The sequence below is a fragment of the Melopsittacus undulatus genome, chromosome 6 (genome assembly GCF_012275295.1).
Source record: "Melopsittacus undulatus isolate bMelUnd1 chromosome 6, bMelUnd1.mat.Z, whole genome shotgun sequence".
NCBI lineage: Eukaryota > Metazoa > Chordata > Aves > Psittaciformes > Psittaculidae > Melopsittacus > Melopsittacus undulatus.
Window position 1 is genome coordinate 51,861,535 of NC_047532.1, and position 17,822 is coordinate 51,879,356.

The following is a 17,822-nucleotide window of genomic DNA, read 5'->3' on the forward strand; positions in this document are numbered from 1 at the left end:
AGCTTCCTCCCCCCAGGAAAAGGCAGGAGGGGAGAGGATAATTTCAAGTTCAAAGTTTGAAAGATATTGATGATAGGCCTGGTCCCTTCATGGCTTTCATTAAGGGCTTGGATATGAAGGCATTAGCACTAGTATTAACTGCTTGCACCTCTGTTAAAAAATAGCCTACCTGAGTCAGGGGTTAATAACAGTAAGAGACCACTAATTAGGCTGTGCTGCATTCACCTGGTATCAAACGTGGCCCAGGTCCTTCATATCTACAGGAGCAGCAGCCTCCGAAGACCCAGCCTAATGCTTTCAACATAATGGCTGCGGCTGATCCCCTCCCAGACCATCTGCAAGGGAAGGGAGTGGGGAAGAAAAGGTTGTAGAGAAGCAAACTAAAGAGAGGACAAAAGTCCAGTTGAAGTTGCTGGAGGTGAGTGGATTTATACCTTCTTCATTACTGATCATCCCAAACAACCTCATTTCTCTAGGAGCAACCTTGCAATGTTGCAATATTGAAACTGTGGCCCCCGAGCCCAGCACTGATATGGACCCATTCTATCCTCATTTTCCAGCTGAAACCCAACATTGTGGCACAAAAAGACAGAAACTCTCCTTAAAACTGCACACCAGCATTTTCATGAAAAAAAAAGGAAAAACAATGTTCCATTCCATTTGGAAGTGTTTTGCACTAATAGATGCCTCTGATTAGTCAAATGAATTCTGCCATAATGCCAGTCTCTGCAGACTCATTTCATACAGCAGATTTTGAATTGGACTTGTATTTCCTCGTTAACATTTAAACCTGCTTTATTTTCCATCCAGAACCTAACTATGTTCTTATTTAAGTTCCCCATTAGCTAAGGCTTTTGCTCTGTGTCTAAACCTTGCACATTCTTTAAAGGGCTGTAACTCAGCTAAAGCAAGCCCTGGCCTTGCACTCCTCCAAGGATATCCAGTGTCTGAAGTAACCCTGGACACCTTCCCACCATGAGCCACTCGCACTCTCTGTTGGGGCCTCGGACCTTGATTCTTATCAATTCAGATGTCAAAACACATATCCTGATATTTAACTCGTTTTTACTTCCAAGGTTTTAGTGATGCATCTTTCATGGGATAATATTCATGTTTTTATCTCATTCATCACTGACATATTTTATTTGCATTCTTTTCCCTATCTCCAGTCTCAGGTAGAAAAAACAGTTCATTCTGTAGGTCATTTTGCCTTTTCAAAACAATCCACCTTTTCCATACTGGCAAACACAAATGGCACTATATCTACTAGGAACCTGCTTCATGGAAGAGAGCACCTTTAGCAAAATTTCCATAGACATGGGAGAACCTAAAGGCTCAAAGGCATCCACTGCATCTGCATCCATTCTCTGGCTAGGTCAGAGAGGACCATCCCAACATGACTGCCCGTGGGGTTGGTACACATGAAGCCATTAGCTGTCATAGCAAGGCCGACAGCTAACCAGGTTTCTCCTTGGAACACAGGGTGCCTTTGCTTTTGGGAAGGTTGTCAAGGAATTACATTTCAAAGCTGTTGCCACACTGTAGCCTTGAACTGGAATTTTTGTCCTGAATATGCCACAGCCCTAATTTGTCCATCCCCTTCTTTAAAACAAAACCTTCCATCACTTTGGGAGTGACACTGTGTCACACAGCTGTGTCCAGAGTGAAGGACACTGATTCATCATTAATGGGTCTGAGTTGACCAAGTTTGCTCTGCAGCTGCTGACCTTACAACACCACATGCCCCTGCTATTCCCTGTGGACCCAAGGACAAGCTCAACCACACCTGTAAGACATTCTCTCCAGTTATTTTTCCACCACATTTGTCAATTTTAACCCAAGGTGGGGAAAAGAAAAAAATGTAGACTGGGACATTCGCTGATGTTTAATTTTCACGCCTAGTTTGCTAGTTTGGTCCCATCTGCTGTAATCAGGTCCTGTAGAGGAAATGGGGGAAGACAGACAAATTCACCTTCCAGACCAACACTTGGTAGACATGGTCATGTGAAAAAGAAAAACCAAAGCCCCACACCATGACAGTTAACAAAAGCAAACTTAAGAGATTGTGTGGCAACAACCTACAAATAAATAAACCCCAGAAAGTATCACATCTGGACTTGACATACCAACCTGTAATGCTATCACTTCACCTCTTCCAGAGGGAAACTCAGATCGCTACAGAAAGAGCCCAAATGATGGAGAAGCTCTGAATTGGCCCTGAAAACTACTGTGCTGACTAAATCACCTCCCAGCAAACCAGTGAGATGGAGGACATGAACCCTTCATCCCAGATGCTGCTCACCTCCAAGCAACAGAGGCCAGCTGCAGAACTCCACCAGAACAGCTATCACTCAGAAAGGATGAATAACTGGGGAAGCAAAACCTGGCAGAGGAGACCCCAATCTCTTAAATCTAAATCTCTTGTAGATCATGAAAATTACAGACCAGAAAATTCTGCTCCTGTCCTGGACAGTTTGTTAGAGGAACTGGTAGGTGCATGGGTCACTCAGCCCTCAAAGCCAGCAGATAAGGCTGATCCAGTTTGATGGGTTCATTACAAGGAGTTCTTGTCAAAATCCACCCACAGTTTCCCAAAGTGCTGAAGTGGGGTTGGGATAAGAGGGAACGTCCTCTTGAAGCCCACCAGGTGGGACACTAGTAAGAGGTTAGGTTTCACAATGAAAGGAGGTTACCAAGAAGCCCCACGGAGATCTTTGTCAGGACTTCAACTGCTCAGAAACACTCTAGAAGAGAAGACGAATGATAAAGTTGGTCACCAACACTAAATTTAGTCTCCTCAAAGCTAAAGCTGTGAAGTGCTGGAGGAAAGTGGGCAAGGAAGTGGGCAGGTGAAATTCAACTTGGTGAAAGCAAGATGATGTCGAACCCTACAAGCAGTATTCAGGTCAGCCATCTCATTACAGAGAAGGCAAAGTTTGGAAGGATCGCAGGCAGGGTACAAGGAAGATGAAATACCGCAAATGGCTTTATGGAGAGGAGAAGCCAACTGTATTAGGACTCCTCAGCAAGGAAAACAGCCGGGCATGGACATGATAAAAGCCTATAAAATCATGAAGCCAGTGGAGCAGTGGGAAAGGCAATGATTATTCACCATTTCTTGTTTTGCAAGAATTAGGTGTGTAAAAACTAAAACTAAAAATAAAGGCTCTGTTTCATCCCCCATAAAGTATGAAAGCACTGAGAAACAAACCAAACTAGGGGAGACAAAGCCAATAGCAGCTATTGAGCCAGACAGCCCAGAAGTAAATCCCAGCTAAAGAAATCCCTGCAGCACAGACCTTGTCTGTAAGGAAAGGGCCATGCTATATATGCTGTGTTTTTAACATTTTTCCCCAATTATCAACAACTTGTCACAGCTGCAGATGCCAAGGGACCACAAAACTGCTTCCCCCAACACTGCCCAGTCTCTTGGGGATGGAAGGTGGCTACAAAGCCAGCTAGCTGCTATCCAGGCCACCCTTCAAGGATGCATCTCCCATCCACATGTCCCTTCAGGAACAGCCTAGACCTTCTGCTCCTTCAGGCACAGCCCTGTTGGGGGAAGGAGACCCCAAGGCAGCTCCCTTCCATTGACATAGATAGCCTTTCAACACCCAGGCAGCAACTCCCCCTCTTCAAACCGTGTTATCAGACCCTACAGACCCAAGACACCTGCCAAGATTACCTTCAGCTTTCCAAGCCAGCCAGTGATTTTCACAGGAAGGCAAAGCACTATTTATATCCATTGTGGGCTGGCAGGGAAGGTAATGGCCAGCCACTCCAGCCCATCTGCCAGGCACTTAGCAAGACATTGGAGCATATCGTACAGGTGAGGTCAGGCAGCGGCAGTGGTGGGACAGGAGGGGGAGGCGAGGGGGATGCATTACAGTGATGACATGGACTTCACTTCAAGGGTAAACTTCAGCCTGCTCCTGCAGACTAATTTGTTTAAGTGCCTGTTGTGCCAAGGCCAAGAGGTCAGGCAAATTAGACATTATTTTGGCACAGGAAATGAGCGCAACCACTCTTTCCTCATCTCCTAGGGGAAGAGCCAGGACCTTTTGGTCTTCTGGGACATGGGATGGATGAGGTGGCCCTCCCAGGAAGTGAAACAGGACCAAAATAAACCTGTCCACTCTCCTGCTACCAGAGGGGCCAAAAGTTCCTTCTTCCACCTTCTAAGAGGTGGTCCTCCTCCCACTTCTCCTGGAAGGACTGATGCTGGCCTTGGCAGCAGCATGACTCCATGCTAGTGACCCCATACTAGAATAGAGAAGGCAGGCGTGGGCTGCTGACTGCAGCCTAATGTCATAAAGTCTTCAGTGCTTAGGTCTTACCTGGTTTCAAGTCCTGTGTCCAAGTTTGTGGAAAGGCTTTGAAAGATAACAAGAAGAAGGGTAAAAAAAAAAAATAAAGGAGAAAAAAAAAGTAGAAGGGAAAAAAGTCAACTGTGCATCTTGAATTTATCACTCTTGAAGGAAGAGCTTGTCAAGAGGACCAGAGACCAGCCAATACGTAATGATCAATGGGAGGGCTTTTGGGTCTAGTCAAGCTTGTTTCAGATTTACAGGAACTGAATAGAGGTATAAATCTGTCACTGCCTGGCAAAAATTGAGGTAATTAAATCTGCAGGTGTATATAATTGTCATATTGATGATCTATATAAATCAGTGGAGCCAGCAGAGGCACAAAGCACCACTTTGAGCGTGGAGCCTTCCTGCAAGGAGCTGTTTGCCCACCTGCCTGATCAGGGGACACCAATCTCACCTGCTCGAACCTGCCCATCACCACAACCACCATGTCCCCCTCCTCCATGAGTAATCTTCTCCAGATTTCCCCCATGGGCAGCACAAGCAGTAAGCCCCCCACCACATTCAATGGATGCAATAACCTGTGACCTTATCCTGGCTGCTGCAAAAACTCCCATGACTTCAAGAAGACAAAGACAGGAACCTGAGCATTGAGATGCCCTACAACGGGTGCCATGGGGGGGCTCTTTGCAGCCACTTTGAAGCTCTGAGCTCAGGTGCAAGTGGGGCACTGACTTGATCTTGTAGGAACTCTCTTTTTTCTTTTTTTTTAAGTTATTTTAACCTTTGTTATTTTGGGAACTTTGAAGCCTAAGCTGCTCCAAGGTGGCTGCCTTTGTAGGAAGGACACAAAGTGTAGAGCGGGGATTTGAAAGAGAGGGAGAAATAGGGAGGGGAAGAAACGGTGCTTCACAGCTGAGGTCTACAACAGTTCTTTCACCGTTTCTCCTGCATCCCAACAAACCCACCCCAGGAGGCACTCAAGGCTCTTTTATCAGCAGCTACAGGAAATCTGTATGCAAAGCAACCACAGTGTCTTCCCTTTATCTAATACTGTGAGCCCGAGAAACCTCAAAGACCTTTGCAGACCGTCATCCATCCTCCCACTGCTCAATGGGACACCCCTTGCTCCCTGTGGTAACTGCAGAGCATCCTTCCCAGCTGTTGCAGCCCAGCCCTGCTCCCGCTGTGTGTGTCAGTGCCACAGGAACGCATTTCTTCCTGCCATGCTGGGAGGGACAGAAACATGAGGGAAGGCTTTCCCATTGTCTTTGCCAGCCAAGCTCCCTTGCACGTGCCCGTGGGCCAGCCCCACTTCCCAGGCTGAGCACTACACACATGCAGCAATTGGGTAATTAAAAATTAAGCAAGCACTTCTGCATTGCAGTCCAAATTATGTAACACCGCTCTTTGGTTTCAGCGCCCATCAGCTTCAATGCAATCACACAGCAGTATGGCCCTGCCTGTACTTACCTGCCTGTCTTTTCAGGCAGGGCTCACGCCCTGGCAGGGGAAAAGAAATCCTCATGGTCACAACCACAGTCAGAAAGTTCCCTTGCATTCTCATGGACAAAAATAAAAGGGAGGAAAATCTGATTTTCTTAGTCTGGTGTTGAAATCTGAGATGGCTGGGAAAAAAGGGATGAAGCTGGGATGCTCTGGCCCAGCCAAGTGCTGAAGGCCATCCCAGCCAGGACAACACCCCTATGACTAGGAGATTTCTGTGCTGCTGCCTCTTGCTTCCTCTGTGCCAAAGGGAAGCAGCATCCCATTTTAGCGAATAAGCAGCATCTCTGTAAGCAAACAAAATTAAATTAAGGTGAGGAATGAACTGCATTTTTGTATCTCAAGAGCAAAGAGCTCTGCCAGCCTATGAGCACCAGGTAACTGCAAGGTCCTGTATTTACCACCACACCACCATTCTTTCCTGCCCTCCCTGCATCACCTTGTTGGCATGGCTATGCTTCACACACATGCTGCCTCTCATCCCGCAGCACATGAAAAACCCTTTACCCCCCTTGCTGAGTTTTAATTACAAGGAGGCCAGATCCAGCCCAGGCTGACCATACCATCAGTATCCCATGGGGAGACATGCACCATGTCCATCTCAGGAGCCTCTATTCTTTGTTTAGCCCACAGCTCCAGTGCCTGCATAACACCTCACCCCAGTTCGTGGTAGCAGGCATGGGGGGACTGCTGAGGGATGCTCAGATGGCAGCTTGAGGCTGAGTCCCCCTGCTGTTAACCGGTGATGTGCCTTGCTCAACAAGCAAGAAAAGAGGGAAACATGATAACAAAAGTCTGTGGAAGCAGGATCCAAGGCTAAGTGAGTTAGACGCACCGAATGTACTCCCCTCCCTGGCTTACAGGCATTTCCACCATCCACAAAGGTGGCTGTGCTATTTCTCCTGCCCATCAGGTTTGAGCATGCCAGGAGCATGGCACACCACAACACCTGGGAAGAGAGCAACGTCTGTTGAGCAGCTAATAAAATCGGTTTGATTTTACCCTGGAAGGATGTTTCAAGCACTGTCTTGCTTGTGGATGCTTGGACTCACATCCCACCCCAGCTAAAGGTGCTCTGTGGCATGAGCTGGGATGAGACTCCTGCAGCTCCTCACTCATGGGCCAACAGAGACATTTATAATTCCCCCCAAATTCCCAGGCCATACCTGTCAGGTCTGCGAAGACAAACTCCCTGGCTTGTCCCTTTTGCCAGCAAGAAAGCCTGCAGTGTGATGGCTCTCAAGTCCCATCACTGCCCTTCTGCAGAGCTCTCCCAAAGTGGCAAAAGCCAGAGCCCAGCTAGTTCTGGCTGAACAATAAAGCAAAAGCTGGGGAGGTGTAGCTCTCGGATGGGAAAACAGCTTCACACCAGCACAACCACCACCACGAAAGCAGCGTGCAGGGGAGCCTGGGGCAAGCTCAGGGCAGTGGTAAGCACAGCAGGCTCTCCAGTCCAAAACTGACATTTCCAGGAGATTTCCCAGTGGCTACAGACACTGGGGACATCATTAGGGGAGCACATGGGCTGAGAGCACTGCAGCAATTTAAACCTGCTCTGTGCTGGACTTGGCCCTCTTGGGACCCTGGCGCCACAAGCTACAAAGTTGGCCCTGGCAAGAAAACTTGTGAGTGTGATGCCTCCCAGGCATCTCCCCTTCCCCACTGTAGCTGGACAGCTCAGCCTATGCCCACAGGAGCCCCCAGCCAGGACACTGACCTGTTTGATAGGAATAAACACACTACCTCCTCATGCCACACACATAGAGACAAATCACCCCGAGCTGCACTGAGTCACCTGCCCCCATCCTGGAGCTGTGCCCTGTACCCATTTCCCATATCCTCACTCCTGCAATGCCCTGAATCCTTTGCTTGCACCAACCCACCCCCCCACATGCCCTCCACCTACAGCACTAGGAAGGGGTTTTTGTAAGTCTTAACCCACCTCTTCTAAAAACACCCTGCTTCTTCCTCCATGTTGGAGAAATCCCATTAAGAGAAGGCACTAGGTGTCCGTGGGGCACCCACACAGAGAAGTACTAGGAGCCCACCAGCCTAGGCAGCTGGTTCCCAGTACCGTGCCCTCCCTCTCTCGCTCCCCTTGGGATGATCAAACTAATTGCCTTGTCTCCTGGAGCTTTTAGCTGGAGCAAATAAAAGTGGGGGGCAGGGTGTGCCAAAACCCATAATAAGGTCTACAGTTCCTCTGAGCTACAAGGGCTGCTTTAAATTTCGAGGGTTTTTTTCCTTTTCTTTTTTTTTTATTTGAAGGAGGTTTCCATGGTAACCGTCTCCCATCACACAAGAGCCTGTCCCTGGGATATTTCAGGGTTGCTAATATCTGCTTTCCCAGGCAGCCAGTGTGTTGTGACGGTGACATCGCAGCTGGGGTTTTTGTCAGGGGAGGAAGGTAGGAGTGCAGGAGAGAGGAACTGCACCCCCACCCTTGGGAGGTGCTGCTCCCAGAACCCAAGGTCAAGGTGCTGCTTGCACCCAGGTTCTCCTGTCCATCAGGCAGACCTCCATCCCAAAGACATGAGGATGGAGGTGCTGACAGCCAGGCAATGGTTTCTCTTGGACCACAGACCCGATCTGGGGAGCACTCCTGAGCCAACACAGCCCTTGCCGGGCCAATCACAAGCAATGTGCTCAAGCAAGAGCACGACCAGTGTCTCCTTATCACCTCCTGCCACTTTCTTCAACCCTTTTTACAACTCCTTTCCTCCACCAGGTTACATTTCAGCTGGATCAGCTTCCTGTGGGAGCAAAGCCAGCTCTCTGCATCCCCCATAGCTGCTTGCTCCGCTATGCTCGTTAGTCATCCTAATTACTGAAATGCCTCAGAGCCAGCCAGGACTGCCTCTCCTCTTGCATGGGGAACACAGACCCAAACCTTCTGTGACTGATGTGCCACTACCAGCTGGGTGGTTCCTTAAAGATTCTTTACACCCCTTAAATTGCAAATACTGAGAGAAGCCCCTGCCTGCTCCTAAGGCTCTGCAGACAGCACACAGTGGAGAGCTCAGACCACTGCTTAAGCCCATCACCAGCAAACAAAGCCCCACAGCAAAGCAAATCATGGGGTCAGTTTAGACTACATCCCAGAACAGACCCCAGAGAGCCCAGCACCAGTGCCATGGTGCAAGCACTGATCCCAAGCACTGTCCCTTCACTGCAGGGCAGCAAAACAGGATCAGAAATAGCAGCTCTTCCTCTGGTGCTTTCCCAGAGTTAAGCTGGGGCAGGGCAGCCAGAACTTGGAAATCAAAGATCTTTCCTTATCTGGAGAAATCCCCCAGCCTCCAGAGTGCTGGTGCTTGTGGTGAGCTGCCGGCCACAGCCAGGCTGGCTGCACACAAGCCAGAACCCAGACATATACAAGTAAAAGGACACCAGTGACAATGACAGAGCCATCACCATCCAGAGGCAGCCTTAATCCCACCAGGCAAAGGTTCCTTCATGTGAAGGACCACTCTGCAGCAGGACTGCAAGACAGATGGGTTCAGAGCCTCCTGCAAGCATTTCAAAATACAAAAGATAGAATGGAATGGAATGAAATAGAATAGAATGGAGTAGAATAAGGTATTGGTGGGAAATGGGATGCAGTTGAGAAGCAAACACCACCAGCATGGGAAGAAAAGAGTAGAGGTGGGATAGCAGCACCAGGGAGGTCTGTGGCTGCCCAAGGGTCGTCTCAACCACTGGGAACACAAACAACTCCAGAAGAGCAATACATGCTGCAAAAACTTTGGGGGTCCTTGAGGAGCACCCACACAGGCAGTCTGGTCCCCAAAACTGGGACAGGTCTCAGGGTGGGAACAGAAGTGAGCATGAGCATCCCTGCCTGGATGCAGTCTAAGAAATTAAGGCTGGGAGTGAATAAAGAAAGCTGGGAGCATTGATCTGCACATCCAGATGAAAGAGGGTGCCAGGACCCACACTGCTCCCTTGGCTGAGCACTGGTCTCCTGCCCACCCTGTCTGGTGCTGCCAAAGCTTAATACCCACCACTGATACACCAAGCAGCCCCACGGCCGCTCCCCCCACTGCTTTCTGGGTCAGCAAGATCCCCTCTCAGCCCTGCTGCCGCTGGAGCCAGCTGGATGCACGGTTGCTGTGGCAACGGGTTCCCAGAGACAAAATCCCTATTCCTTAGGATTTTTTCCTTTCTTAAGAAAAAACATACAAGAGGGCCTCTGCATCTGCCGCACCACCAAAACCTCCGCTCTCAGTAAGAGAACGGGTTAGCAATGGACGCAGCATGGGGCAAGGTGTTCCTAAGGATAGGGATGTGAACCCTGTGCCTCCCTTCTGAGCCTTGGTCACCACTAGTTTTACCATGGAGGACCTGAGATCCTCCCAGGGATGCTGCCAAGTTTCCTCCAGCATTTTCCATCCCAGCCTCTGGGTTTTAAGGGCTGCCCCTGATCAGAGCTGAAGCTGATGCTGGGCTGCATCACCTGAAGGAGGGTGTGGACCAGGCATGAAGGTGTTCTCAGTGCTTCAGTGGCTCTGAGCAGATCACCTCATCCACTCTGGCCCCATCAATCAGCTGGAAAAGAGATGTGGAGAGGTGAGGTTTCCATTGCATGGCCAAGAGCAATGGCACGAACATGGTCCCACTAGGAGGTTGTATTCAAACCCTATTAGATGAGAGTGTCCTATCCCACCAAGTGCTCCAGGCCAGGTTCTTCTCTGCTTTCCTGAAGCTCTGCAAGGCCACAGGCCTTGGTGGCAAGCATCTCACATGGTAGACCAGGCAGCCCACAGCACTCTGGATGCTACTGAGAGTGTCCCACCACCAGCAGTAGCAACCACTCCAGCAGGATGCAGGAAGAAGGTGGCATGCCTGGATTTGCAATAGATGTAAACCCCAAGCATCAATCTCAAATTCTCCCCATAGCAATGGGAACTGGGTTTAGGACTCCAGCCAAGCAATCAGCTGCTGGCAGCAGAGAGGAATTAAGCACACCCCACTGCCTGGGTGGGTATTGCCAAGGGGCAGGAGGGCATCTGAGACAGGGAGTTCTGGGGTCTCTTCACCACCACAGGCCCTGCTGTGGTTGTGTTGGGACCCCTGGTGAACTTCCTGGCTGCCTTCCAAGCCACCCAGCAGGGAGGTGCCAGTGGCCACCCTCTCAGCCAGGCACATTAGAACATAGATCATAGCGCTGGGTTTCAGTGCATGTGACAGTGTCCAGGATCAAAGCCAAGTTCAATTAATGGCTCACAATCTTATTAGAGAAATTATTTCAGGATCTTGAGTAAAAGTCCGATATATCCACTCCATTCCATTAGTTGGGCTCATTTAGCAATTCAATCAATCTAAGCAAGGCAATTGAGCTCCTCTGGTATAATTTAACTCATTTGTTCTCTAGGTACTTACGAATTTCTTAATATTTGCTCCATTATTTCACCATTACACCTATTTCCAGGTGCAAGGTTCACACTGGAGCGATGCTGTGGGTCCCGTGGTGGGACCAGTCCCATTGCAGCCCTCAGCTGTGCCCCAGTCTCGAGAGATGGTGACATGTGATGGGAAAAGGGTGCTCTGGGAGTGATACCAGGGTGCCAGCACCTCCCATGGAACTTGAGTCAAGCAGGGACTGGTAGCCCAACCCAAGAACCGCTTTCCTACCACAGAGAGCTGGGACCAGAGCTGCCCTGCGTGACACCAGTTTTGGGACCCGCAGCCAGGACCCAGGTCCAGGTGAGATGAATAGGGCCAAGCAATCCCAACCAAAACCAAATGGGACACTCTTCTCACTTGATGTGGAAGTGGGAGAAAAGCAGGATAACAGCCCTGCATCCTCTTGGCTCCTGTTTCCCTCCTCTGGAGACATTTAGGAGCTGGTGGCTGGGGGCAGATGGGGGGGACACACCTCCCACAGTCCACAGCAGTGGGTAGACATGTGGGATGAGGATGAGCGCCGACGGGTGTCACATCTCACTGCATCCCTGTGCAGCCTGGAAGGAGAGCCAGGGTGGGCAGGCATGCTGGTGGCCCGTCACCTCAATTAGCAGCAGCCCACATCACTGCAGTGATCTGTCTCATATCTCCACAACCCACAGTGTTATCCCATAATTAACCCAGGGGAGTCTAGGCCAGAGCATCAGCCAGCACAGCCAAGAGCTTAGCTGGGATTTAACAAAAAAAAATTGATTAGATATTTTGAGGAGATATTCCAGAGCAGTTAAATCTGCCCAGCTCCTCCGTGCCTTTGAAAAATCTCACCCCTCTAAAAAATTAGAATTGATTTTGTATTTAAAAAGGAATCTATTTAATTTAAAAGTAAGATAATTTGAAATCATGACAGCTTGTATTAAGGCCTGAGTTTATGATAATCTATTAAAGTCACTGAAGTTAAGAACCTTCTACCATCCTTTGCTGCCAAGGATCCCTTGAAGGTGACGGGGAATGGGGGAATCGGGGCATGAGGGGCTGTGCTGCCCCCACTTCAGGGCACAGCAGCTGGGCTGGAAACTGGTGGGGCAGGAAAAGCTCCTTCAGCTCCTCCGAACTCAATGAAACAGAAAGAGGACATCAAAACTCTGGTATTTCAGGACCTCGAATTATCCAGTGCCCAGAAAGCACAGGCTCGACCCATCAGCTCAAGTCAATTTTACACACAAAAAGGTATTTTAAGACTTCACTTTTCAACTACCTTGCTCATTACAGAGAAGGCAAAGGAGTCAAAGGCACCGTCTTCCATGCGTTTCTTTAATTGCATCGCAAATCTCCGCCAAGCCCATGGGGCCATGGGAAGCCAGGATGCTAATAAATACCCTGCTTGCCAGTTTATAACCTACGAAGGATGGGGCCCAGAAAAATTAGCAGCCCGCAGGAGTGTGAACTCAGTTAATGACATATCAAATGCGGTTAGATGCTGCCGAGCCAAGCAGTGAGGAGGAAGGGGGTGTGAAGGTTAGGGGACAGGGAATACTGAACTGCTAATTAGCATTTCTTAATGGTCACCAACCAGTGAGATGTGGCATCCCTTTAGGAAAAATACAACTAATGCAACAAACACAAAACGAGATGAAAGGCAACCATTTCAAATTGAGGTTTCCTTGGTTTAAAGCAGGATGAAATAGGGTGATTTTAAATGCAGGCAGCCCCACGCGCACCAGCAAGCAGCCCCATCCCTGCTCCCACACCCTCTTCACTTCCCGAATATTCAGGAGGTGGGAAAATAACCCACAGCAAAACAGGAGGATGGTGTCAGAGTCCCTTTGAGGACATGCATATAAAACAGTGTGGGTTTTTATGGGTACAAGCTTGAAAGGCAATACACATGGGGACCACGTGTGCTGAACTGCTCCTGAGCAAACATGGGCAGAGAGGCAGCACATGCACAAGGCAGGAGCAAGTGCTAATCTGTTTGTTAGCAAAGGGAGCTACTAAGCAGATGAAAGCCCTGCCCAAGTGCTTTCCTTCCTCCCACACTGGGGGTAATCCCACAAATCTCTCTCCTTTCGGAGGAACATGGGATCAGCTGCAGGGTCTGCATGTTTGGGTGGGCTGAGCACCAGTGCACCCAACACACCTGCCTCTGGCAGCAGAATGGTGCATGGGGACTGAGCAGCAAGCAGTGCCTCACTCTCTTGGGTAAAGAGAAATACAAAGCTAAAGCTGTGGGCAGTAGATCAAGGCAAGTGCATCCCTCTGAGCCCTCCGCCAAGCCACAGCAAATGTATGTAAGCAATGGATGCTAGTCCACCCCCTGCAGACCCTCAGGCAGGAGACCACCCAGATCCCCATCATCCCCACTGGCACAGGCAAACCCCAGCAGAGCTTGGCATGGAGGGGTCCATCAGAGTCCCTGACACACCACCTACCAGCAGCGAGGGGATGCCCACAACCTCCATGCTCACCATTAAGTTGGTTATGTTACTGAAGCAATTCGTTAGGGTTGGAAGTGACAGACAGTTTTGGGGTGCCCAGGTCAACACACACCCCTGGGCTTGCTTTTAGCAAGCATCATATGTGGCTCTCCAAAGACCCCAGTGCATCTCTAGCTGGGGACAAACCTTGACATCGGAAGGATGTCCAGCTTGACCACCATGGCAGGGGGGTACCACCAAGGCAGAGGAAATCACATACGCCACTGTCTGTGAATGCTGGCCAAGCTTGGAACCACTTGAATTATTTAGGGGAATTTTGACAGCCAGGCCAAAGGGGGATGACACCCAACCCCCCTGTACTCCCCAATCCTGACCCTTTCCTGGCTGCTTCCCTTGCCCCTTCCCCCACCACAGTGCCGCAGCCACCTCCCCACATGCTCCCACCCTCTTTGGGGGAAACTGAGGCACAGAGTGACCTCAAAGGAGTTGCTCAAGAGCCCACACGGCAGAGTCAAGGTGCCACTGCCAGGAGCACCTGGGCATCACCACCTGCCCTTCATGGTGCTCCCAGCTTAAACCCAGGCATTCCCTGGCCTGGAGGCACCACCCTGGGGTCTGGTCCAAGCTCCTGTCAACTAGTGGGGCAGCTCCCCTCCACTCAGGAGGCCCTTCCCCGTACACAGGCCTTGGGACCAAAAGCCACCAAGAGGAGAAGCAGCTGCCCAACTCCAGGGTCAGAGGCACAGACACAGGCATGCAGGTTATCCACCACTCTGACACACTATTACACATCCAGACTCAACAAGGTGGGCACAATTAATGGGTATTGACAGAGGTAGTGCAATCAGCACCATGTGAACCCAGGTTCTTGGAAGAATGCTCAAACACACTTTCCAACCCATGCACAAGGGCCTGTGGAAACATAAACAGCCACTGACATCAGTTCAACCTGACATGGCCATGTCCCCACTGAGTATAACATGCTTGCAAGACATCTATGCCCAGAGTAGTAGTAATATCAACAACAGCGCCCATGCATGGCAAAGGATGAAAACAACAACAATAATAATAATAATAATACCCACACATGGCAAAGTTGCCAGGTCAGCTTCCAAGCAAGCCCTTCTCTCACAGAAGGGAGGGAGGTATTTCCTAGGAGTCACCAAGCCAAAACCCTGGCAAACAGGGGCCAGCAAGGTGCCTCCTCCTGCCAGCCCAACTCCAAGCCCCAGCATCCCAGGTGGGGAAAATTTTACTAGGATCACCTCTGTGTCTCCACAGGTCAAACCCTTCAGTGCCAGGGCCAACACAGTTCCATGCACCCACAGGATTTTGGGGACCAATGTCCCAGGTGGCAACACCTGGGGGAGTCTGGCCACCACAGGAATGTCAGGGTGCACTGGCACAGGACCATCCATCCTTGTGCTTGCCTGGTGATGATAAGAGATGGAGGCAAAAGCAGCCACCTGCGCAACATCATCAGTTTAAGTCCTGGGTGCAACGGGAGCTGTCGGGTCTTTTCTTGCACTGCCCAGCATATTACATATCATGGATTTGAAAAATCCTGGGGAAAGTCCCTGCAGTACCAACCAGGGGCTATGCACAGGGACCCCCACCAGATCACAGCCACACATCCCTGCCCAGATGCTCCTCACTGGCAGCATCCCAGGGCCTATCATGGATGGGAGCAGGACCAAGGGGGCCAGGAGAATATGCACTCACATTGCCTTAGGGGCATCAATGTGGCAGGAGGCTGGCGGCCATGCCTGTGAATCCCCCTGCATCTGCAGCGCTGCCACCCTGTTGCCACAGCAACGCTCTCCGGCCTCTGCCGCAGCATCCCGCAGCATGGGGCTTGGACCAGGGGACAAGGGGGCCACACAGCCTACTGCCGCCTCCCCACACAGCTCCTGGCCTCAAGCGAACCAGCTCAGGGTATTCCCACATACCTCCCCACCTATAGCATCAAAAGCCCCCTACCTGCCTCTGTCTTTCCCATGGGAAAAGGGGGATGTCCATGCAGCAGTGATGACTGCCCCAAGCCCACAAAGCACCCAGGATCGGGGGCTTTTTTGCACACAGATGAATGAAGGTGAAAAGAGCTGGGAAGAAGACCCAACCCCCCAGGTTAGGGCCACTGCTATACTCTGCTTGCACACATGGGTGGCACAGAGGAGCAATGCCACACAAAGCAACACACTAGTGCCTCATTTTTGTGCCAACATTCAGACGAGGGTGGTATTTTAACAACTGCAAAAGGCACCCAAGGTGCTGCAAGAATAGCAGCAAATGGACAAGGCTTGCAGGAGGTGTTCACAGCCACTGAGGGGCTGAGAGGAAAGCAACAGTAGCATCTGCCCAGGGCAGCGGATTACATGCAGGCAGCGGTAGGAAACTGGTATTCTGTACCAATGTCACTAAAAATCAAAAATCTCAGTGACTTGTTCCAGGTGGCAGGGATGGTCCCTGCTCACAAGTGGCAAAGGCCTTGCTCAGATCCCAGCATAAACAATGGAGCAAATTGTTGGTTTTTTCTTTTTGTGGAAGAGAACTGAAAAAGCCCATCAGATTTGGGCAGATGAGCCTCAGGCAGTGGGTGAAATGCAGAGGCCTGGCTAGAGGAGGTGGGAACCACCTGGACCCTATGAGCAGGCCAAAGCCTAAATCCTGGGAGCAGGAACACTGGTGTCAGTATACACAGGTAGGATGGGAAATGCTGGGCACTGGAATATTTTTCCACCAGGCTGAAGGACAAGTGACTCTGCTCAGGGGCAGACAAAGCAGAAACCCTTACCTCCAAGCAGACACACCAAAAGCAGACTGTGGGCCTCCTGCCAGCACAAGCCACCAGTGGCCATGCATTCAGCTGGGAACAAGCCCTGCAGATGACAACCTGGGGATGCACCAAGCACCCCAGGCCTGCAGCATCTCCATGGCATCCAACCCTGTGCTGCAGCCAGTGTCCAGATGCTGCAGCAGGGTGAATGGGCACCGGGGCCGAGATGCTGCAGCAGGTGCCATGGCCAGGGCCGAGATGCTGCAGCAGGGTGAACCGGCACCGGGGCTGAGAAGCCGCAGGGGACCATCATGCCGGTGCCGCAGGGAGGAGCCCCGCAGCCGGGGATGGTCGGGGCCCGCCGCCGGGAGGGGAGGTGACCAGCCGCGCACCGGCGCTGCCCGCAGGCTCACCCAGCACGAAGTAAGGCAGTTCCGTGTTCTCCAGGTCATCCACCACCACCATCTCGCCGGGGAAGTCGTTGCGTACGGAGAAGAGCAGCTTGGGCTCGGCGGCCGAGGGGCCGTGCATGATGCTGAGGTCGTTCTCCCGGAGGAAGGGCAGCGCCGACACCGTGATGCTCTTCAGCTTGCACTCCAGCTCTTTGGCCGCCGCCTCCGCCGCTGCCTCGGCGGGGCCGCTGCCCGCAGCCAGGCAGCAGCCGGCGAGCAGGGAGCACAGCCCGGCCAAAGCCATCTTGGAGCCCCGCGCCGCGCTCACAGCGCCGGGCGGGCGGCGGCGGCGAGGGGCGGGGACGCGGGGCCCGGCACCTCCCCGTGAGGCACGGCTCGGCTCGGCACGGCACGGCTCGGCACGGCTCAGCACGGCTCGTTTTCCCGGGCCCGCGCCTCCCCCTTCCTCCGCTTCTCCAATCTTTTGCCCCACCCATGGAAACCCATGCGGGCTGCGGAGCGATGCGGTGGCGGGAGAGGTGCTGGTGCTGCCTGACCCAACCCGGTGACCTGTGCCTCCTTCTGCGCTGAAAGGAGCTTACAAGTACCCACCCAGGAGCAATCACAGACCTCCGAAGTCATGAACGTCCAAAATCCCACGAGAAGTCACAGACCCAAAAGCCCCAGAAGAAGTCACCAACCTCCAAAATCCCAGAAGTCATGGACTTCCAAAGTCCCCAGACCTGTGTATTTTTTGGGGGGGGAAATAAATAAATAAATAACTTGGAGGGTAAGGGCTAACCCCAAAGCTGCTGGTTCTTTTTGCACTGGATGCTTTCTATGTTCACTCTCTTTAAGTGAACTCAGGGCAGCACCAACAGCTTGCCCAACCACCAAACATTACTCTAGACACCTACGGCTCTGCAGCCAAAATGTTGGTGTTAATTGTTCTCCTCTCCCAGTGTCAGATGAAAAGCCCAGGCCCAGCCCGACAGGC

At 51.2% G+C, this 17,822-nt stretch overlaps 1 protein-coding gene across 2 annotated transcripts in view; it reads right to left on the minus strand.

Moving 5' to 3' along the window:
- The window catches only part of ASTN1 (astrotactin 1), a 56,254-nt gene extending 39,125 nt beyond the window's left edge, over positions 1-17,129 (minus strand). For both annotated transcript variants that reach the window (XM_034063930.1, XM_034063929.1), the window contains exon 1: positions 16,847-17,129. In XM_034063930.1, the coding sequence (XP_033919821.1) occupies positions 16,847-17,129 (283 nt within the window). The remainder of the gene's footprint in view (positions 1-16,846) is intronic.
- Positions 17,130-17,822: the final 693 nt, after the last annotated feature.